Below are 24,404 nucleotides of genomic sequence, written 5' to 3'. Positions count from 1 at the left end.
TAAGTGAATTATGATTTACTGGATAACAGATATAGAAAGATTTCCCCACCACCACCTGCAAAACTGCATTGGTTTTTATCAAGTAGCTCCTGTTGAGCCCATCTAGTTGATGAACATTCTTATCAACTAGCAAATATAAATGACTTATGGGGATAATATTTCAATATATAATGACATTGCTATATCTCGAATTCTTTTAAGATCTGGGTTATTAAATATTAAATATCAAAGCTGTAAATTATTGTAGCAGCTTTATACAACTAAATTAAATTCAAACAAAACCTAATTTCCTTAATCATTGACTGTAATCCTCCAGGAACATATGCTATTAACTCAGCCACAAATGGCACAGAAATTGTATGACTTCAGTTAAGTTATTTTATATCAAATTCTAATCCAGGGCAGAGTCCTCAGTAAATCTCCTGCAGGGATTTTAATGCTTCTGCAATCATATTGGCTCTTTACTGGGGAGCTAATCTTTTTATACTCTGTTTTTTCACTCCTTTATCCATTTCCTTCACACCCTTACTAAGCTAGCTCCTACCTTCTACACATAGCATGTTATGAAAGATTTGGCTTTCCCCCTCTTGCATTTGATCAGCTTTCACTTATGACAAAATCAGATAGATTTTTTTTGTTTGTTTCACATGTAAAATTGAATCATTCCCATTCATTTCAACATGCATGTTAATTGCCACTTGTTGCTATCTCTCTATAAGGCTGTCATAATTATTCACAGTTTGCAGTCAAGCATTTGGAAAACAGAACAATTTCCTCCTCTTTAAGAGCCCTATTGGAAGTAAAAGTAAGTAGATTTAATTTAAGCAAGAAAGTTCCTCAGAGACCCAAGACAGTGATCAGATAATAAAGAAATAAACCTTAGAGCCCTAGGAGGTAAGACTTGGAGAAACCTCCAGAGATCTTCTAGTCAGCCCTCTGCCCCTCAGCATGATCAACTAAACCGCTGTCTTTCCTGACAGATGTTTCCCTAATCTGTGCTTAAAAGCTTGCGACAATGGAGATTTGACATCTCTCTGCACAATCTATTTCAGTGCTTCACCATCCTTCCTAGCAAGATATGTCTCCAGACAGTCAAATGCAATCTTTCTTGATGTTTAAACCTTTTACTTCCTTCTCTATGCTTTGGGACTGGGAAACGGGCTACTGCTGGCCTCCCTGCAACAGCTTCCTGAACACTTGGCCACTTCCATCTCTCCTCAGTTTTCTCTTAGACTGAATCACAGCACCCCCTTTTTATTTCCTCAGCAGTCTTGGTCATCTCTTGGACACTCTGTTCTGCCAGTTCTCACTTGGAAATGCATCACCTGAATTAGGTTAGTTTAGCTGAGGTCCTTCCCAGCATAAAGGAAGGTGGAAGTAATAGCTCATGTCTGTCAGGTTACAAGTCTGTTTACACATCCCAGTCCACCTCCTTCAGAGCAGAACAACATAGCTGAAAGAGACCAGGAACGAGAATGGGTCATAAATTCAATGCAAGTCAGCAACTTGCTTACTACCCTATAATTCTTTCTTTATGAATATTGTAAATCAAATGTTCAAAGTCTCTTGAACTGAAGGTGGCAGATAGATGCTACCCCCAAATTTCACTGCCAAAACATTCCAGTTTGTAAGTAAGCAACTGAAGTAAATTCTGAAACAGTCTCCTTTGTTCAGAGTTACACCAAAAAAAACCCACGGCACACAATCACCAAAGCCCCCAGAACTTCTGTATGGGAATTCGTCCTCACAGAATTTCCAACCCCTGCACTGCTATCGAAACTGGAGCCTTCCAGGTGCTTTAACAGGGGTCTTTTGATTCTATAAGCCCTGCAACCTAATAAGGATATCACTTTTGCTATTTACAAATGAACCATTTGTTTATGCAATTTATTCACTTCCTACTACAGAAACACTTGCACTTCTCTGCTGGATCCTCCCTCATTGACCAAGAGTAGGGCAACACTTCAGCTGAGACCTTCCCAAGTAGAGGATAGCAGACACTTTGTAGATTTCAGTTCTGTGGTCTACGTGCTAATGTGACCAACCATTTCACAACAGCATGGTACTGCTGACTTGCATTAAGCTTGTGATCCATGTCCAAAGCTAGTTTCTTCTTGGGAACTGGTGCATTTTTAAATTTCTGAACAGTTAGGGGGTTTGTTTAGTGAAATCAGCATAGTGACTCAGCCAAAAAGCAGAAATTAAACAAATGCACGTGCCAGGATTCTGTAGCACAGCTTTTTCAACTGCCAGATCTACTATTCCTGCAGAAGGTCACTAGTGCTGGGGGCACAGTAAGGTTTAAGATTTCCCAAATGCATCAGACATGCTGCAATTAGCTATTATATGGAAGAGATGTGTAGTAGCTCTCGCCAAGGTGTTTTGGATGAAAGTCCTAGATGCCACCACGTTTTCATGTCATTGTGTCCAGGATTTGCCAGAGTACGACAGCTCATCTGGAATCACCTAACTCTCAAAGGTTCCCAGATACAGACAATTCTTAGCATCCACATGGACAAAGTTTCCAGACAGGAAAAAAGAGAGGGTATATCATTAGCAGAGTTTTCCTTACCAACATGAGTCTTGTGTTGAGCTTGGATCCAACCAACACTACCAACCAACCATCTGCATAAACCGTCCTCCTCTCACTCCAGGTTAACTTCTTTAGAGACTAGAAAGCCTCTACTAGTGTAGCCATTTTGGTTCAGAGCAAAGGTCCGTCTATTCCACTGTCTGCATCCAACAGTGGACCTAACTCCATGCTCAGGGAAAGAGTACAAGAACAAGGTAAACACAAAGTTTCTCTCCCAACTACTGCCTAGCCCATGATCAATTAGCCTAACAACTGTAAGTTGCAAATTAGTAGAAGCTATGAAAAGAATTGAATTAGGAGAACACTAGTGTGTATAACATCATGAGGAAAACCCCCACTAATTCTATAAGATTTTGAGCAGGAGTCAGTGCTGTCCCATGCTACAGTGTACATCTATGCTCGTGCTGGGACTCCAAAGAGTTCATTGGCTCCTCCTGCACAGCCTTATCACCCCCTGAGGGCTTTTGTGCCACCTGACCATCCACTGACCTAACAATTCCCTGGTAGACTTTATGTTCATGATGTGTTTGAACAGATAACAGACGTTTTAGTTATGCTTTTTGCCTATTGTCCCTCACACTTCTTCAGCCAGCCTTAACATGTTTGCACATTTAACTTGACAGAGTTTGTAATCTCTTCAGTTTTCTTCATCTGGACACAGCTTCAGCTTTCGAAGGATGCCTGCTTGCTCCTGCAATCTTCCTTACCCTGCTAATGCTGGCTTCTTTTCACTTTTTCTCAAGTTTTTCTTGATACACGGTTATTTTCTCTGCACTTCCCATGTGATTTACTGAAGCAGTGTCCATGCACCCCGAGAAGAGTGGGGTCCTCCGTCAGTCTTACTCTCACCAAGCTTCCTGATCTGTGTCTAGTTCTCTTTTTTGAAGCTGAGCACAGCAATGGTAGAGAACTCTGGCTTGTCTTACTCCTGAGAGGTTGCTGAATCTAAGTACATAAGATCCCCATTTCGGGGGAGCTCTTCAGCTGTTATTCTCTACATCGTATCCTGTAAAACACTCAGGATTAAAGTCAAGCATTGCCCTCACAGACTCCTGAACCAGCTGCTCCACAAAATGCATTTTTTGCCTATTCTAGACTGAGTAACTGAAGTCATCTATACCTCCTTACTTCCTCCCTCTACTCAGCCTGTTGCGTTGCCATCACAGTCCACTGGTCAGCTAGGCAGAGGCAGTATTATATATTCTTCCTACTTAAGTTTGGGACTTCCACCGACATGAAGTCGGGATTGTTCGTTGATGAGACTACTTTGTTACGCAGTTCAGCTCCAAAGCGTCTTTAATATGCAGAACTACTAGCCATCAGCAAAGCTCACTGCCTCCTTCCTGAATACACGATATCACAGGAATGTCCCACTGATCATCATCTTTCCACGTTTGTGACGTCTACACTGTTAGAATCTCCATGAACAATTAGACATACCAGTTCCCCCATGTCATTTCTTAGACATCAAGCACGCTCACAGAGGAGTATCTTGTTTAAACAATCTCTCAATTCTGTCTGTTCCCTGTTTCCTCTTTAACTAGGTTTGACCTTCATGCCAACGGAAGGGCTGTGAACCAACAGCACTCAAGGCACGATATGGCAGGGTGGCTGTTGGCAAGGGATTATCAGTAGTAGGCCCTTGACTTGAATTAATTTTCCTCTGAGTGTGAGGTACTTCATTTTGTTGCTTCAAAAAGGCATGCTGCACAGTCCATTTATTTACTCAGGCATTTCCTGACTGAGAGATCCATACTGTGGAATGCCTTCTGTTTTCCTTTTTCTCTGGGTTGGATTATTTTTAAGTAGTCTTCTCCCCCACCTCTCGCCACCCCCAAGGATATCAGCTTGCCAGCACCAAGCTTCAGCGGTTCATAGAGAAAGAGGCTTCGTTTTACAGTGAGGAGAACTCGGATCTTCACAATTGAGGAAAAATACCTTCTTACAAATGTCACAACTCTTAGAAGAGTATTTCCTTGTGTTTAAATTAGAACAGGATATTTAAAATTAAATCAGCTAGGAAGTTAGGACCTGTGGAGTGCCACAGCAGGTTACATGGACTTGATTCTCCATTTATATTTTATGATGGTGTATCTCAATTCAAGTGCTTTGGCAGTAAATGAACACAAAACTGGAGCAACACAGTGACAATTTTGATCAAGAAGAAATTCCTCTTTGGTTACCCAAGTGTAAATTCAAGTTTTATAATCTCTATGAGAAACATCAAAGCAATTTTAAAACATACTCTGTACATTATAAACTGTTCTTATAGAAGATAAAGGTCAATCTAGAGGTAACTGACCTAACAGTCAAACTTTGTATTTTTTGTATCTGTCCCTATTGGCCTACTCGGTAACATTAGCGTTAGCCCAGGTTTCAACCTGATTTCAGGGATTGCAATATTGAACTACATACGCAGTTTCTACATTCTGTATTGCAATGTTAAATGAAAAATTTTAAAAGGTCCCAAATATGAATTACATCTTTCAGGGGGAGGGGAAAGAGGGTTTCGCAGTCTTGGTAATGCAGCGAAGCTTGTTAGCAAGGAACATTCAAATTAATAATGCTTCTTACACTTTTTCGCCTCTTTGCTAGAAATCTACAAGATGAGAGCAGCAAGTGGGGCTAGCAGGGAGATGGTAACTGGGCGAGATGGAAGCCTCCCTGCCGTTTAGTTCTTGAGCAGATGCTAGAGAGCAGACAGAAAGAAACCCTTCCCGCTGCCGTCTTAGGGCGGCCAGAGCCGTACTGAGCTCTGCAAACCACTCCAGCCTGCGAGTGGGAGCTTTTTTTTTTTTCCCTTCCCTTTAAAAAGTTTTCAGGAAGTCTGGGGGAGGGGCAATGCTGTTTCTTTTTTGTTATAATGGGCCCCTTTGTGGAGATGGAAGAGGAGAAGAGATCTGTGTGCGTGTGGTACGCAGGCTTCCCAGTGATTCCCAGGGTAACTTCCCAGAGCTCCTAAAAAGCGCTGGGCCCCTGCGGTGCGGGGAAAAGGGGAGGGGGGACTGGTCCAGGATGGAGTTGATGGTGCTGCTCAATGCTCTGGTTACTCGCCTGCTCTTTGTGTTGCACTCTCTCATCGGGGTCTGGAGAGTGACTGCAGCGAAGAAAGAACCCAAGTACTGGCTGCTGGCACTGCTCAATCTGCTCCTGTGCCTGGAGACAGGGCTCACCCTCAAGTTTAAGCAAGGCAGAGGCTACAAATGGTGAGCATATCCCGCCGGCTCCAACGGAGCCCCTCTCGCTTCTTTGCATGTACTTTGCCGCAGATGTGAGGCTGCCTTCGGCTTGGTTTCTGCCAACGCTTCCATGGGATTTGTATTTTCTTCCCTGCTGCAGCTGGGGGGTGGGAGGGCTTTCAGGAGGGGCAGTTTTGCAGCAGACTACTTGGGAGTCACTCTCTGTACAGGTCTGTGTGTGTGTGTATCCGTACTAACAGCTGGAAAATGTGGGAAACGTAGCTGCAGGCAAGAGGTATGTGGCTCTAGAGCTGCCGATCCAGTGGGCTGGCATAGCAGGGGGCACTCACTCCCTCACAGTGTCACTGGGCAACTTCTAAGCAATGATGTGTCAGGGACAACAAGTCGGAAGTGCAGAAGGGTGCTGGGGGGCCCACACAGGCTATGCCATGCAGATGCTCAGCATCTCCTACCCCATCCTGCCATGCCCTGGTTTGCGCCTCCTTCCCTGGGACTGCATTCCCCATCCCTGCTACTTGTAACGGCACTAACACCACACTACTGCATGAACCAAAACTCGGTGACAAATAAAAGATGAGCAGCAATCACTCTTGCAATACAGCATGAGTGGTTTAAATATTTGGATAGAGAGGCTGTTCCACAGGGGAACTTTCATGCATGAAAGGCTTCCAGAAAATAAGCAAAAAAGTTAGTCATAGCAGTGTTTGCCCAAGCACATGGGTTTTTACATGCATCTAAAGAATTACTGCTGTCATCTACAGCTCATCAGTGCTCAGTCAGCCAAAACAAATGCTCTGTAAAAAGGAAGTGGTCACATAACTAATTGTCAAGATTTTACTAAGACCTTTTATTTTTAAAAGCTCAAACTGCAGGCAGGCCCTGGGACAAATCCAGGACAAAAAAAGCCCAAAAAGTATTTCAATGATCTTAAATTCCTGTTCATTGCAACCTGTGAAACTCATTAGAACAACAGAAGCAGTGTTGTGTGACAATTCACACAAGCGTTCCATGCTCAAAATTTGAATGGAATAAAAGCAGTGATGAAGTCTGGGACACAGGAAAATTTAACAACAGCAGAGCTCCAAATGCAGAGTGAGCAGACCCAATTCACTGAGGAGAGGAGGCAGCAGCAGAGACTTTATGAAGGAACACTTGCTATGGCGGCTTTTGGAAAATCCAAAGAAAAATACAGAAAGCAGATCCATTTTAGATGAATACATGTGCTAGAAGACGGGGCTAAATCTATCTGGAAGGAAAATTTGAAAATGAATGTTGTCCAGAACTTTAGGCAGCACAGTAAAGTACGTTTATAGGTGAGACCTGTAGACAAATGGCCAGCATCTATTTGTATCAGGATAACTTTCTGCTCTGGTGGATAACACTCACATTCAGAACTGGCAGCATCATCTGCGTTTACAGGAACAACTCCATAGACAATCACCGATCCAGGCAACGGGCAGTCTGTGCCACAGGAGTCTCCTGCCTCCAAGACCCTCATATTCTCTCCATTCCTTATTGACAGAAGAATTAATTTTTTTGCGTTGGTGTAATAAGTAAGTGACACACGTGGAGAAAAAGTATTATCGTGGGCCTGGCCACGTAACATTTCCTCTACATTGCTCCGCCTGAAAGAAAGGCAGGGTGAAAGCCCCCGAAGTCTCCTGGCCTGATCTGGTATCATTAGCTCAGTGCTGCTGACCTGCCAGCTGGATGGATTTCTCATGTGCTCAAGTCCTACAGGAAATACTGTGAAATATGTTAGTTCTCTCATTCAAATGAGAGGTGTGTTCTCTCCCAAAATAGCCAGGCTAAAACCCCACAGAATCACTAAGGTTTTTTGTTGTTTTTGTTTTGCCTTTTTTTTTAAAAAAAAAAAAAAACAAACAACAAAAAACCCCACTGCCAAAACAAACAAACACTGCTCCTCACCCCCACAAAACAAACAAAAACCACAAGCCAGGACCATCTTATTTAGAGGGGGTTGATTGAAACATTTCATAACAGCTCAGCAACCCACTCATTTTCCTGAGCAGACAGGTTTTGTTTACTTTTCCTCAATACTTAATCTCCACTGGAAAAGTCATCATTACAAAGATAAAGGTACATTAAGGATAGGAACAAACAATAAATGCAACAACATTTGACCAAAGTGTTGCTGCAGTTACATACTTACAGGCAATTTAAATTCACTGCAGAATGTGTCAGTGACAGGAGAGAAGGAATCAGGCAAGAATCCCAAGTTTGACTCCACTGCTCTGTCCTGGGCCAGTACATGTACACAATGCAAAGGCTGCTGTGCATAACGGCAGCATTGCAGCGATGCTCATTCCATACTATGGCAGAGCTAGATGGAACATTAGTGACATCAGACCTTGTTCCTACTCCAAAGTGAAAGAAATTGCCAAAAAGCCCACCCCAAACAACAAGCTGTCACATGTTTAATGAGAAAACATTAGCAACCCCCACAAGAATCAGTGCTTGCAGGAGGAGTAATGAAGCCTCTCTAGTACTTCTGAATAAACTCAGCTCAGGAAGCTGGAGATAATAAACCTTCACCATTGTAACTTATATAGAAGACTGACAGGGAGAGAAGAACTAGAGACAGAAATCCTGAATTACACAATTGGCAGCACAAATGCGGAAACAAGGCCAAGACTCATTTTCATAAACCGTTTTAGCTTGCACTGAAAGACCTCCTACTGAAGAAATGCTTGTTTTAGGCAAACTGATGCTATTCCTACCCTCCCTGTGTCAATGCACAGGATTCTGATCAACAGCCTTTATCCCAGCATCATTCAGTGAAATGACTCAATGTATTAATTCACTCTTCATGAAATCAGAAAGAGCATGTTAGCTAGAGGCTTTTTTCTTATTTTAAGGACAGAGAATGCTGTGATGAAAATAAAAACAGCGAAGTGCCTTTGGTTAATTCTTAAAAAGATATTTTAAACAAACTTCCATATATGATCTTAGGTGGATGTACAAATAAACCTAGGATTCATAATACTGACAGCATGAGGAATTCAGCAAGAATAGCAACTCTTATTTGCAGTTACCCTACTTCTTGATATCCCATATGGTAGGAGGCACAAGATACTTTCAATACATATAACTATCGGATATGTGGTATTTACAGTGTGATATAATAGCAAGCTATCTTTTCTTTTCCTTCACAGGTTTTCACCAGCAATATTTTTATATCTGATTTGCACAGTACCATCACTATGGCTACTAGAAATTCATCATGGGACTCAGGTATTTATTATGAGACAAGATGAAGTAGTTTGAAATTGATGCATTATTTGATGGGTTGGATTTGTGTATACACACACACAAGCCTGCCAGGTCCTGTTCCAATTTTCTATTTTATACTAGTAGGTCTCCCAGTCCAGCTACAGCTATACTATGACTATCGTGCGTTTCCTAAATATCAAATAATGAACCCCATTACTAGCTAAAAATGAGACCATTTATTTTTATTTGGCCGGGGAGCCAAGGACTAGAAGTTTGAAAAGTAGCCTTTCACCACCAGGTTACCAGCTTGAATCTCGCTCAGGCCGGTGAAACAATTTTGTTGCTTTAGAGGCCTTTGTAAAATAAAGTATGAATTTCACAGCACTTACAGGCAGATACCACAACTCGAAGCAAGCCAAAATTGAGACAGGTGTCAGCAAAAGGGGTCTTAAACTCAAATTACCTCGTGTTTGCTGCAACCTAGGAGAATATTCACAGACAGCTGACACGGTAAATTGTCTGTCAGTGCTTATATCCTTTCTTTGTTCGTGCTGTATAGTAATCTGTGAGAGGGGTGTCCGAGTTCCAATTCAGGACTAAAACACACAGTAAAATTTTTTAAAGGCAATTGTTCTTTTGGCAGATGGAGTCAGTTAGGGCCAGGACAGAGGCACTTAGCCCAGCAGCCCATGCTGAGTGAACCACCTTCCCATGCAGGCTGCTCATAAGTTCCCATAGCACTTCCACGTAGCGAAAAGGGGATTTTGTCTGTCCCAGAATTTGCACATATGCAGTACCTTACATCCACAACAGAAGAGGGCCTGATAGGAACAAGAGCAAAAAGCAACAGAAGAAAATACATAAATTAGACTAAGAAGATGTAGTGCCTCATTTTCTCCTTTGAAACATTGTTAGAGCCTGCAGAAGCATAATCAAATATTCAAAATTGTGTTTACACTGAAAATGCCTGAGGCTTTTTCTAAATACAGCAGCAGGAATTTATTGTCTTCTTGTTTTGCCAAATCTCCTTAAACAGTCACAGACAGGTAATGTGGATATTGAGAACATTTGTCATAGTTAAATTTGGTCCAAGAAACAGGCTAATTCTGTAGTCAAAGGCAGCAGTTTATTTCCCAAAATGATGTTAGAACATGGCATACTTTGTTCTTATTGATATACTGCTACTGTGAATTAAAGAGGGAGTATATCAAGTTAACAGCTTACTTTATACCTGGAGAGATAGGATAGAGAGTTCTGGAAACACACAATCTAATAGATTCAAAAACAATACCTGCAGAAGGGGAGCAGCCCTCCTAACAATTAATCTCAAACACAGCACCCAGACTAGTACTACTTCTCATACTAACATATTGCTGGGATTTTCCTTATTAAAATACAAACAGAATGGGTAATTATGCAGTTGCTAGATCCACACATTTAATATACCCACCATGAAAACAGTTTGTGGACTTTAAGGCAGTAGAACTTTGATCTCACATTGAATCTTTAACAGGAAACATCAGCTGCTTGTGTCGGTGCTGTTATTTAGGGCACGTGCTAATATGCCGCCTCTCCTCCTGAAGACAGAGGCAATTCTGCCTCTGCGTAGTGCAAAACTGGACATGAGTGATACCATTCATATATCAATGGTGAAATACTGACTGCATAGAAAATACTGCTTTGCAGTAAAGTATTTGTGGACGAAACACATGTTTGGGAGAGACTATAAAGTAAACTGAACTGTACTGAGTGAAAAAATTGCTGTCTGCAAAACAGAGTGGCAAGAACATTAAAACCATTTAATCCATTTAAAAAAACAAACATTCTTTCCTCGTAATGTATAAGATCTCAGATAAACAAATAACCTGTTACCTTTTTTAAATGCCTGGTGCATCACTGCTGCAGAAAGCGATAACTTGCCACCTTTTGCAGGGCTTACCTGACTACCAGTGCTGTAGTCGATGTAGGCTTCCCAGTCACTAAATAAGATAGATACTTGATAAACCTTGTAATTATTTTTAACCACCTTAACTTGCACAGTTTAAGGAAATAGTCAATATTACTGCCCATTCCCTCAGCTTTATTCTGAGCTGGTATTCTCTTACCAGCTAAAATTCTAGTGTATCACTCTAAGAGTGATCTTTTATCTTTCATCATTTCTTCCCTCCCATACCCATTATCTTCCCCAAACAGGAACATAGCTTAAGCAATCTCTTCTCCCTGTTTTACATTTCACTTTTCCTGCGTGAGCAACATGAAGCAGTCACGGTTGCTTTGAATTTCTGACATCACACGTGTTGCTATAGGGACGAGAACACTGTTTCCAGCAAGAAAGGCTGGAATGGCAGAGAGCAAGCTGGGTACCTGTTGCTTGGCAGAGGGGTGCTGCAGGGAAGGGCTTAGCCTCTTCTATCACATACTCAGGCTGACAGCCTCCACAGACGTTAACAGCCTTGAGGGTACTCTGCCCTGGTATTCAGCTGTCAATTTTACCATCTCAATGGTGGACACATTGCAAAGAAAGTTTTAGCTAACCTCATTTTATTTGAGAATAATGGATTGTGAATAAAACGCAAACAGAAAATTGCTGAATTAGTTCAGTGTTTCAGGAGTTGCCCATGCACTGACAGCGAGCTCTGTGCAGGCCACGCAATAGGACAGCACCATGTCACGCAACACACTTTCCGTTTTGATTAGATGTTTTATAAATCAGATGAATGCAAGCTTCATCTTAGAAGAAACAAAGGAAGTAAGCCAAGCTAGAATTTGTGCAAAATGTATACAGTGTCTTCCTGTTTGATTTTTGCACAGTAAAGAAAAAAAAGCATTTCTGTTTAGCTATGTGCATGGTCTTGATACCTAGGAGTAACTGGGCTCTAGTGGTAAAGAGGTAAACCATGTTTATCAACTGCCTATGAAACTTAGTATTCACTTTTTCCCTGTCACATTCCCATTAAGTCACTGCACATACATAATTGGCTAGGCAAATATGCCTGGCACCAACAGTCCTATTTACATGCATATACATGATGAAAATAAAGGCTCTTCTCCAAACTTTCAAGTGAATCACCACCACAATCACCACTTAATAAATATTCAGAGAGAAATAAACTAAAACAAGATATGAACATACTTAAATTAAAAGTTAGGAGTTTATTTAAAGGACTGGCATTGCGGATGCAGTTTTCCATTTCCTGCCTGCATGCAGTGAAGAAGAGATATGGACCCAGCCTTGAGGAGCGCCATTCAGTCAGAGTTCACAGAGCCTTGCACTGAAATAGTAACCCCCTGTGTTCAGCTGGGAGCAGTTGCAAAAGTTACATTTAAGAAACCTACAAAAGACACTGATAGAGCAAATTAATTTTTTTAAAGAAGTATTCTCTGCACCTTTGTGCCACTAGAGAACAAAAAAGAGCCTCCTTGCAAGCCACCTAGAAGCCATGGCGTGCTCTCCTCCACCTCCCTCCAGCAGTTGCAGCTTCTCCGCCCTGTGTGCGGGTTAAGAGAGCAGCTGCTGCGGAGCCATGAGAGTTACCTGCTCTGTGTTGTAGGCATGGGGAGAGCCGCAGCATCTGCTGAGAGGCACCTCTGCTCCTCTCATTGCACTCCTGTCCTTCAGCCACCGGATTTACTCGCTGGGAGTTCTCACAGTGTTTAGGAAAGGAGTTCCACTGTCCTTACACACACAGCAAACGCAGCAGGCTGTCCTACATGGGTCCTACCTCAAATTCGTCAAATTCCTCCAACAGGGCTTTCAAAAATAAACAAAAAATTCCCAAACTCTGATGTGAAGTTTGATGGAAGTTCATGGCTCCCTTCCTCTTACCCCTGCCAGACTGGGCGAGGGGGCAGAGGAGTGGGCTCAAATGGAGCTTTAATGACAAACCAAAGGCTTTAAGGTCTATTAGCCTTTCTCCTCCAGCACAAGTTAGTCATCCCTTTGTCCTACCCAGGCTACTTGTTACAAGTTAGATACTTTAATATTCTGGGGCGTCTACCCCAGTTATGCAGTACTTTTAGGTCATGGTCTCCTCAGCTGAGTCTGTCACACTGCTTGTGGGGGTTACTCAGAAAGGCTGGCATTGACCTTGGGGGCTGGCCTCCATAGGGTTTAGACTTTTTCTACAATCAACAGATAAAAAGGCTTCTCCAGAGCACCAGTTAAGTTTCATTTCTGAAATATCCTCTGACCAAGCTGTTCTGTCTCTCTCCTTTGGTTGAGGGGCTAACCCAGGGCAATTAGCCCCACAAGGCTGTAGCCAGCAGAGTACCAGCCCCTCTGTCTCACTGTCTCCATGGATAGAACTTTAGATTTCCGTCCTCCAACTGGAAATACCCTCTTCACCACATCTGCATGTCAGTCTTTCAACACTCCAACACCCACAGTCCAAATAAGGCAAGAATTCAGCTTAAGAGCCTTTACCATCAATTATAAATGCAACAAGCACTGACTTTTTTTTTTCCCCCAGATTTTTCAGACCACAGGAAGTTGCTCCATTTATCTATGACAAGGTCAGGCAAGAGGCAGCCTTTACCCAGATAGCCAGCAACATTGGTACTTTAGTTGGTCTCTGATAAAGTGGAATCTGAAATTTGCTAGAATGTGACATTTGCTGGAAAATGTTGCCTTTATATTGGCAGGCATTATGCTGAACACAGCTACTCAGTATGCACTAGAACACATTCCGATTGTTGCAGAAAATCGCTTTCCATGAAATAAAATGGTGGGGGGCCCAGTGGAGAAATGCAAATCATCTGGTGTTCTCTGGCACAAATAAGGCAGCATAAAAGTCTTTAATAACAGCATGGTTTGATTTTCTAATTATCCCCTTTTTTTATTGCAACGAAGAGAGATGTTAAGGGATTGTTATGAAGATAGATTTTAGAACCGTACCCCGGTTGCTCTAGGGCCAGCCTTGGGAGTGAAGGTAGAATGGGAGCGCAGTGCTGCAGCCCTCGGAGGGGACACAGTCTCACCACAGGTTTACTGCAGTTGAAGTAACAGTTGAAGTTGAAGTTTTAGCCAACATTCGATTTCCCAGATGATGGGGTACTTGGAGAAAGTAAAAATACCCGTTTTTCTGCTCTACAGGCCCATTTTTCTTAATTATTCCTAAATCTTGCCTCTCACATTATGAATTTCCTTGCAAAATAAGGCACAGCTGGGGGGGAAGCAGGGGCAGGAGGAACAGAGAATACAACCCAAACATCCTACTCCAACTCTTCATTCCAGCCTTGAGGGAAGTCATAGAGAAGAATGAAACAATGGCATTTTTTAGAGAACTTTTCCTGGATAGTAGAGATGAGAAGCAGATATTTTGAGAAAAAGTTTGAATGTAGAGACTGACCATGACCAATTTTTACCCTATTTTACTGTTTTAGCCTGAGAGAGACTATGTAGGAAATGCAGCAACCTGTTCAGGAGAGCTACAGGCAGATCACATTCAAAGAGTGCAGTCTTAACTGCACAGAGGTGTCACCCACTCCATCAGCCTTTGAATTTACATCCTCTCCTACAGTACAATCTTACTCGGGGGACTTAGCAACACATCACTCCTCTCCTCATGAGAGGAATTCCTCCCTTCTGAACAAGAGGGGAATTTCATTCAGAGCAAGCATGTACCTTTGTAAACATCAACTGACTTTCACAAATGAACCCTCTGCAATTCAGCAAAACAGGACTCTCTCAGTCACAGAGCGCATCTGCTCCCTGCGCAGGATGTTTATGCATGTGATGATTTGTTTCCAACAGTACTGCGGTAATGAGCCCGGAGGAGTTCAGGTGAATCTCAGCAACCAAGACTTCAATCAATCCAGAGACAGCAGTCATGGAAGTGAGAGAACAGATCACCACATCATTCAGACGGTGGGACACCTTTTCCTATTCATAGTAGAGATCTTATGATATTAGGGCAATTAGAAATGACTGTTGTGTCTATTTGGGCAAGCTCCTCTCACAGTGATTAAAACTAAAAAAAAAAAAGAAAAAAGAAATAAAAGAAAAAAAATAGTTTCAGAAAGCCATACTGTGAAAGTGGTCAACAGCGTGCTGCATACTAACTATTGTTGGTAGCAAAAGCCTCTGTGTGAAGAAGAGACTCTCCTACCATTCTCTTCCAAATCTCAGTAACTGAATTTAGGAAGTGTCTGGGTGATGGTTCTGCAAAGGATACTGCTCAGTTGACAAGTGAGAACAGGAGTAGCAGTAGACAGAGGAAGACTTACTATTCATTACCTGAAGTTTGTATCAGTGTGCCTTTTTCAAATTCTGCCTGCCACATAGAAATGATTTGCTCTAATACAATGTGAAGGAGAACAAAAGCAGGCTCAAGGATGAATACAGTCACTGAAGACACCCATAATGTCAGTCCCCTGAACTGACATTATGTTATTGTTGTTGTCTTTTAAACAGGCAAAAGTTTTTGTGAATCAGCTCTCCACAATCTGTGAGACTGTATGGACCCTGGCCCTCCACCAGACTTTTCTACTGCTACTAGTGGTTGGGAGATGGCTTCTCCCCATTGGGGTTGAAATCACCCGGGATCAATTGTCTCAGCTACTTCTCATGTTTGTGGGAACAGCAGCAGATATACTTGAATTTGCTAGTGAAACCTTGGACATCGAAGATGTTCGGTAAGGACTATCTGCTGACATAAATAATTTGTATAGTGCAAGATAGTTGTTCTGTTTGAACATTTCTTTGTGCAATCTGCAATGTTTAGACTAATGGACTGTATTTCCCACAGATAACAGAAGGTTGCGTTCAAGGGCTCTGTTTTCCTACTCTTACCCTTCCCTCTGTAGAAGGCCTAACAGTCCTGTCAGCTTTGTTAGGGATTACTCGTCTGTTGCTAGCAGAGAAATTGCATCCATCACAATAAAAGGGCACAAAGAGCCAAACAACTAGCATAACTGACATACAGCCTCAGTTCTTACAGCTACGGGAGCTGGAGCACTGGACACACAGTAAGCCTCTTTCAGGGTAATGAATTGTTTTAGACTAACAAGGAAACAACTACAGTTCGCTTTAGTGATTCATTATCCAAGTTGCTTCTTTGGTTATCTCCTACTTTCTTCATGATAGAATGACAGAGTGTTCAAAGATAAGAAGAAAGGGAATGGCATAGTCTGGTGGGAACTGTCGGCATTATGATCTCTCCCGGAGAAAATAAGCCCATCTCCCCCTCACAGCACTGAGAGATGAGCTGTGAACATGCATCATAAAGAAAAAGAATCACAGGAGAGGTTCATCCTCCCTTACAGACATACTACTATTATTTTTTTAAATATCAAAGAAAAGCTTTTGCAGCAGGAAAAGAGGTCCTTCCCACTTGGCAGAGAAGCTTCAGGCTTGCAAGGAATGTGTAATCACTACAAGGGTAAAGAATCTCCTCTTTGAGCCAGAGTCTATTTCCATGTGCTTATCGTTATATCCATGTGCTTATCGTTATAACGGTAGCATCAGATATTTAGTGTAGTTCCACACCTGAAACATGTGGCCTGAACAGCAAAAATTCTATACCAAAAAGTATCTCTTTTGGTAGAGATTAGGGCATCTCAAGAGCATGCCCTAATTAATCACTGTTTTGCTCAACCACCCTATAAACGACATTCCAAATACTACAGGAAACATTTTTGTTATCACATAAGGAAACCGCATCTTCACTGTTACCACTTTTTTCCCCTCCCATAGGAAGAATTACGCCCTCATAAATGCAATTCTTGCTGTATGGACCTGGAGTATGCTACAGTTTCCACTTGATCTCGCAGGTTAGTACTTGTGCATAGACAAGACAAGAGAACAAATTCTTTAAGTTCTTGCTGCCATATCTTGTGGCTGTGCACAGCTACAGGCTATACCAAGGGCTTCTGATGGAGAGCAATTCATATGCTAATGGCGGTTTTTGAAGAAAGCCCATTGTGGTTTCTTTTGAGGAAACACTTGTTTCTGGTTAACCTCTGATCTCCCTGATAAAACTTTCTACTTACAGAAAAAACTCAAATTGCAATATGGTATTGGAGCTTCTGCTCCAGTCACCTATTACTGCCTTAAACTTCACTATATGAGCTCTCGAGTTCGATCTGGTCTTGGATTATATTATGGCTCTAATCTCGGTAGGTTACTAGACCCCGTGGAGAGACAGGCTATCGTTAACCACAGGGGACAGCACAGCCAAGAGCAGAGAAGAAGTTATCACAGGAGAAGTTACCTACTCACAGGGAACCTAGAGGACAATATGATGTTGGGACTCTGCACCCTTATCTTAAACTACCGGCCCAACATTCAGCCAGCTCAGGCCAGTGTTCATCCCTAGGCAGAAAGGGCTTCTCTGTGTCCAAAAAGAATAATGAAAGCCACCTCAATCGTCATCAGTTGCCACCATTTTGGCCTCCAATCACTACAAGCTTGCAACTCAACTGTACCAGTCCAAAGACAGGTTATCCTCACTAGCACCTTATATAAAACGGATTGACTAGTTTGACACACTGATTAAAATAATAAGTGAATAAAGTAATAATGAAAAATCATTCCAGGAATTTTTCATGAGCCTTTTCTCCATGGACAGCACTAGACTTTGTTTTCAACACTGAAGTTATGAAAATATTTCAGCTCAGCAGCTCACCTCTTGAAAAAACTGATGCCACCGCATTTCAGATTTATCACACCTAAAATTCCTGTTACTGGTAAAACACATTCTGTTAAAGAATGTATTTAAACTCAGGCTCAAAACAAACAGACCCCAAACCACCCATACGCATCACCACTACCCAAATAAATTAATGCCATGATTTTTTAAGCACTGTTTGAATTTAAGTGAAGTAACCTGTTATACTGCGCATTTTTTCTCTGTCTGTTGCTTTTCTGCTTGTTTAATTACATTTACTAGTTAAAATTTAAGTTAGTAAATTTCAGGGCAATGTGTGTTTAATATGGATACAGTTTATTTGAGGTAGTTCTATACAGTTGCACAGATAGTACTTTTTATTCAAGCATCAGTATGTTTACTCACACATCAAACATGACATAAAATAGAAATTTATAGGCAGTTATTGGACTACGGCAATGCAGTTAGAACTATTAAACAGCAATGGTACAAAAACATTAAAAAATTAGCTGCTGCTGAAGCTTTGCCTAATGGATTTCAGCAAATGTCTGTATTCTACGACTCATTTTCCACTTGAGTCATTCCCCCCCACCCCAACCATCCAGCATTTACTCAAACAATAGAATTCTTTTGATAAGCTGAAACATTTGGTGGTTGTTACTGCATTGCAAGTAGCTATGTTTTTTAAAACCAATAAAATCCCACTGCCTGAGAGACAGGCGAGTTGAGCTACGCGTGTTTTCATAAGAGACAGCCATATTTACCACCCACAAACCCTTCTGATGATCCTTCTCTAGACACCATGCCACAAAGAGCATTTCAGCCCACCACCACTTTTATAGCCGAGGGACACACATCCATGCAAGCTCCAACAGCTACATGCAATTTCTTACCCAGAAGGCTAAGAATGAGTGACTGTGGCTCTAGTCTTATATAGCAAGCAGCAACCAGTTTCTTCCTATCCATAAAGCTCGATATTGCCCTGCACTGACATGACTTGTTCTTACTATGACACATGAAAAAGACAATGCCGCTCTGGTGAATCTTTTAAAAGCAAGGGCTTAGCCTGGAGCAAATTGAAGTGCTACAGCTCAGGCTGTTCCCATTCAGCATGGTAGGGTTTTTTTTCCTTAAAGATACGTATTAGCCTAGCATGTTGATTTAACAGCAAAGTGTCTGGGGAAGATGTTACAGAAAGATTAGGTGATCTACTACTGCGTCTTGTTTTAGAAGTGTATAAATACCGATAGCTTTGTGGGAAAGAAAAGAGGAAGCGGGTTTTGGTCCTGTTTGGCGGACCACATCAGCGCCTGCTTCACATGAGCTTACTGTGTTTTGCTGAAACAGATCCCAGAGGCGAGATATGCTTTATGCTGAATTGTTCAGAGTTGAATGCATTTGTAATCCAGGGCACCCTGGCTTGTAACTGCCATTTGGGCCAATCCTGGCTCAATTTTAGAGAGTTGTTTTAACGTAAATGTGTTTTATTTCCAGTACAGCATATTGGCTGCAAACCAACTGCATCGACTAGACGGATCCCCAGCCTGCTGCTGTGCAGGTACAGCGCGGAACTGTGGAACATTGGGGTCAGCCTTTTCATACAGGATGGTCCCTTCTTCATTGTGCGTTCAATCCTGATGGGCCACTTCAGAATATTCAATCAAATGCTGGTGTTTTTTACAGCTAAGAATATCCTAGTTGTGACTCTACAATTGTATCGTTTGGCAGTGATAACGTTAGACTTCCGTGCTACCATTCTACAGAAGAGCAGGAAAGGAGAAGTCGGCTGTTGCCCATGTGAGCCTTATGAAGCCAGTACTCATGCTATCGCTGACCAAGATACCGAAATGAAAGAAGTTGTTGCTTTTCCTCCAAAAGAGGAATCCCAAGCTCCATCAGAAGAGCAGTGAGCAGTAACCGACTTCAAAGAGGTTGCATTTCCCACAGCATCTTCAGAAGGGCTTAGCGTATTTCTATGATCAAACACACCTTGAGCGAGCGCCTAAGTCACCTCTTCCACCAAGAGATCAATATTTTCTTCTAAATTGTAGGGGAAATTTCTGAAGCAAAGTCATAGAAATGGGACGTTTTTGTATCCATTTGTATGCTGGGTTTTGACTAGTTCCCTATTATATTATCCACAGGGATTTTGTAGCCATAGTTTGTAGTAGCAAGAAAGGTTTGGCACACTGACAAAATTGGTTATTACCTTTGGTGACACTGTGCTAACATATGTACTCACATGTATTCAAATAGAAGGACACGCCTGTCCATGATGGGAAGTACGAAAGCATTTAGCTCAGCTGTAGCCCAACTTCAGTGGTTGGCCTATAACTAGAGAGTGTGACGAACAGTATGTTCACTGCGTATGGAAGCAGCTTCAGCAGCAACAACTGGGCAGACATAGAATTGAAGGGGGGATGACGGATTTCTACTGTTACTGTGACATCAAAACATTGTTCATTCAAGAAATTTAAGAAAAACTTATTCAAATGTTACCTCATCCTTGGCTGGATTCAGTTAAAAACTATGCAACACCATCAAACGGCATAAACAAAACTGTCTCTTAGGACCTGCATGGTCTGAATAACCTAAACCTTACAAAAAAAAAAAAAGCAGCTTTCATTGTGCTTGCAGTTGAGAAGTTTTTAAAATGTCTTCATTTTATATGATTTTTAAAAGTAGCCTGACTCAGGCATACAAGCTAACTAGAAAGAAAATGGCACTGCTCAAGTTTGACAAGACAATCTAGACAAAAGGATCCAGGCTTGTGCTTCACATTTTATAAAGCACCACAAGGTCCCATAAAATAGCTTGAGAGATTGTCTGGTTTGTTGACTGTCAAGATCCATTTTTAAGAAATGGCTAATAACTATTCATTTAATACTTTGACATTTGGAGTGAACAACATAGGGACTGATTAATTTCTCCTAAGAACACACTTTATATCTGTGCAAGACCATTGACTTTGCTAAGCTTAGCTTATACAAGCTGAAAGTCAGATAAGTGATCTTTGAAAGTCTGCCTAAAAATTGTAGTTCACAGAAAGTGGCAGATATTTTTACAAATTTCTGCATAGATTCTAAAAGAGTGCAGAAAAGTATATAAAAAAACCTAGCAAATGTGAAGTGACCTAATTAAGGTAACTTCCCTTACTAAAAATTCCCAGTTAAACCTTATTTTCTAAAGTCTCCACTACCTAAAGACGGAATCTGGTCTGGGGAATGAATAAAGGTGTTTCTGTCACCACTGCAGCAGCCATATGCTTATTTATCTGTAGTCTGATAAGCAATGACAAGGACAAGTTTATTCTTCGAAAGATTGACTTATTTAAAAATTCCAACCCCCAAACACGTGAACCTGTGTTTATATTTGTGAGCTCTTACTCATTCTTTGCAGGACCAGGCCCCTCCATTATGAAAGAAGAAAATGCACAGCCATAAAGAAGGAAGGAAGTCTCATATACTTCATAGCCCTTTCTAACATTTATACTTTAGTAATAACGTGCAACACCTCCTGCTTTTCTTATTTTGGGCCTTTTTCCAGAAGAAATTAAAAAAAAAAAAAGATCATCATTGGCCACGGCATTGTGAGGTAGACATATGGAGACTGGAATGCAACTTCATTTGGGATTTTAATTCAAGTCTAGAAGCAGAAAAGCTGGAGTGCTGCTGCTGACCAGCTGTGCTGTCTAAAACCTTTCACATTAGGGTGAATTTAGAATCAGTGGGTAGAACTGCAACACATCTCTTCCTTGTTGATGCAAGCCAGGACTACTCACATTCATTTTGAGTTTACCACTTGCTGATATAGTAATTATCCCGTTAAAAGGATCCTTGCTAATTAATTTGCAGTGTACTGAGCTTGCTAGAACATCATTCTAAATTCATCAGCACAAAAATTGCAGGACATACTTTTTAAAACTTGCTGTCTATTTAAAGGGCTTAGTTCAGCAACAAACTGCCTGCGAGGCTCAGCCTGCAGCAAATGCAAGATCCCCCGGGGCCAGCAATACAGAGACTAGTTACAGCAGGAATATTTTACAGAGCACTGTATTTCCTGGTCTTCAGGCTGTTCCATTTTAAACAGCAGTAAAGCTTCTAATCAGATTTACTGTGAGAAGAACTCACTCCAATGCTAGGTTTTTACTACTAGATCCCATCCTCATTCACTCGCAGACAAAATAGACTAGATCTCCCGCATGCTTATGATAGAATGGATTTGGACTTCCCTTTTCCTCCCTACTATCAGGGATGACAACAAACGGATTGCTTAAAAACAAAAGAAAACCCAAACAGACAAACCGAGCACTTAAAGGGTGGGTAGTCTAACCCCCCACCCTTTCATCACATATGCCAGGTAGCAGCAGGAATGACGTGCAGTTCCCTCTACTCCATTGAGATACCTGGAAATGGCAGTTAAGAAGCCTGGTAGCTTGTATGTTTGGTCACAGTGGCAAACCCCAGTTGCAAGCCCTCCTCACCTTTCTCTTGATAATTTTGTTGAGAGGGAGGACTCCAGCATTGTTTTTCCAGCAGGCCATTTGTGGCAGCTGCATCAGCAGCTGGGTGTGGGGCGTTGTGTCATCCTGCAGCCTTCCAGAGCTTTGCACGAGGCAAGTGGCAGAATGCATTTTCTTGAGAATCTGCCAGCATCTGTGGCGTATCTAAAGAACAACTGATGTCATGCTTGGTATTCAGGAAAAGCTGCAATAAACTTTCAGACAGGGAAAATTCAAGCCTTCAAAATGGAAGGATTTCAGAGCATTTATCTTCTCTGTTTTTTTACTCTAGTCAGGAGAATTACATTACTAAATCTCCTCTGCAAATAGATATCTAGCCATTTACCATTATTTATTCTGGTTTTTCCTGCCTTGTCCTTTTAGATTATTCTATATTAAACCTCACTAAAATGTTTTACCACTTGTTTTTTTCCTGAGCTAAAATGTATTCTTCCTTTCCTTTGGACATTGGCTGAAATCATAGCCCTAAGCCTGAAAAAAAAAAAAAAACAACAAACCAACAACCATGATTTTATTGCATTTCTGTTGGTATTTGTACTGTACTATGTTCTCTGGGACCATGTGGAAATGGAAGAAAATGTGCAATTACTTTTAAAAAATTCCAACTGTATTTTGCAAATAAAAGGCATTTACCTCAGGCATAGCTGCCAATTTATTATGTGAGAGCTGACTGTTATATGTTCCCATTAATTACATCTTCCATATGCTGCTTTTCCTTTCCATCCTTCATAACTTAATTACTTAGGCCAGATTCTGACTGCAGCCATTGCTTTGAAAACCCAGAACAAATGCAGTAAATTCCATTTTATTCTGGATAGGCTCTTCTTTATTCAGAACCGTCACCTCCAAATATGCAAGTCACAGCATAATCCCAGAGAGGATGGGTTTAATATCTGCACTCAGGACACATTTTACAGATGCACGCGAATACGTATATGTGTTTAGATACCCATACACACCTGGCAATGCCTAATGCATTCAGCTTTTATTTCTGTGTGCAAGATTGCTGATGAAAACACTCTGCAGGTGTCTGTAAAACACTTACAGAAATACCTGAACATTGCAAATATCTTAAAGCTTGGGGCTCTAAATACTAAGCATGTGATACTCTCTCAACAATATACTGATAAAAAAAATATTTTGTAAATTCCCTGGAATTTATTCTTTCCATGCAGACTTACTCAGTTGAATGGAACCTACCCAAACGCTATTTCCCCCTCAAAGATAAAGTTTTTGGAAAGAGCATTAGAACAGAACAAGAGCATCTAAAACTGCCCAAGGCTGATTCACTGGTTCTGTGTCAATAGAAAATAGGCAAGCCTTGAAATCACAAGACTGAAGAATCCTTGGCCCTCTAGTCTTTGGGTTCCATTCTCCATTTTTTGCCACGCTGTTGTATAAGCAAGGAAGCCTTTCCTTCCATGGGAGAGGAAGGAAAACAGATTATTCCTAATCTGTAATGGTGAGGCAATAGAAAGGAGTCATGATGGCAGAAGTGACAGAGATATTTGCCCAAGACTGGTCTTTGCACCAGCAGGGAAATACAGTGACACAGACCCCTAATGTAATAGGTACTAATGACTGAGAAAACCACACAAGATGTGTTCTGAAAACCCACCCTGGCCCATCAAGAGCCAGCAAGGGAAGAGTTCTCGTCAGCCAGCTCCACTTCAATAATCTTCAGCAAGCTGCTAATACAGGAGTTCCAGTGGTCCGGAGACTGTCTTGCAGGTGACCCTAAAAAGCTCAATGCAAACTTTTCCTAATTTGGGCTCATTTGTGTCATGTCTTTTCCCTTTATATTGGGTTAAAGGATTGGGAGGGAAAGTGATGTATCCACTTAAACTCTTACCTCATCCTCTACATAATGCTGTTCTTTCCCTGTCTACATTTCCAGCTGCTTTCTGGGCCCACCAACCAGATCTCAGTATGCAGACAAAAGACACTGAACTAGCCACTGCTGCCTGTGAAAGTCTTCACAAAAGCACACAAGAACTCATGACAATCAAAGATTAAAAGCCAAGCCTATTTTTTCCTGTTAAAGATGGAAGGTATCTACAGCTGCCAAAGAGCTTCCTCCATTTGTTTGTAGCCTACTACAGAGAAAAGAATGTTTTCCTGAGCGACCTTTCTGTGAAGGACTAGCTTATTGAAACAGCAGCATCATTTCCTGTAGCCCTATGGATTAATATCACCTTCAAACAATCTTAAGGTCATACAAAGTTTGACATGAGGCTGTCAGACTGTAG

At 41.5% G+C, this 24,404-nt stretch overlaps 1 protein-coding gene across 1 annotated transcript; it reads left to right on the top strand.

Moving 5' to 3' along the window:
• Positions 1-5,478: 5,478 nt before the first annotated feature.
• Positions 5,479-22,647, top strand: TMEM26 (transmembrane protein 26). The gene is made up of 6 exons (XM_063339801.1): positions 5,479-5,799; positions 8,970-9,048; positions 14,780-14,893; positions 15,440-15,660; positions 16,721-16,797; positions 19,128-22,647. The coding sequence occupies exons 1-6, from the start codon at positions 5,609-5,611 to the stop codon at positions 19,541-19,543; spliced, it is 1,098 nt and encodes a 365-aa protein (XP_063195871.1). The 5' UTR covers positions 5,479-5,608; the 3' UTR covers positions 19,544-22,647.
• The last annotated feature ends 1,757 nt before the right edge of the window (positions 22,648-24,404 follow it).

Source organism: Chroicocephalus ridibundus, chromosome 6 (assembly GCF_963924245.1).
Source record: "Chroicocephalus ridibundus chromosome 6, bChrRid1.1, whole genome shotgun sequence".
NCBI classification, from domain to species: domain Eukaryota; kingdom Metazoa; phylum Chordata; class Aves; order Charadriiformes; family Laridae; genus Chroicocephalus; species Chroicocephalus ridibundus.
This window is presented reverse-complemented; position numbering and strand designations above follow the sequence as displayed.

Coding starts and splice junctions, on each gene's coding strand:
- TMEM26 (XM_063339801.1), top strand. CDS start 5,609: ATGGAGTTGATGGTGCTGCTCAATGCTCTGGTTACTCGCCTGCTCTTT. Junction 9,049..14,779: donor AAATTCATCATGGGACTCAG/GTATTTATTATG, acceptor TGTTTCCAACAG/TACTGCGGTAATGAGCCCGG. Junction 15,661..16,720: donor TTGGACATCGAAGATGTTCG/GTAAGGACTATC, acceptor CCCCTCCCATAG/GAAGAATTACGCCCTCATAA.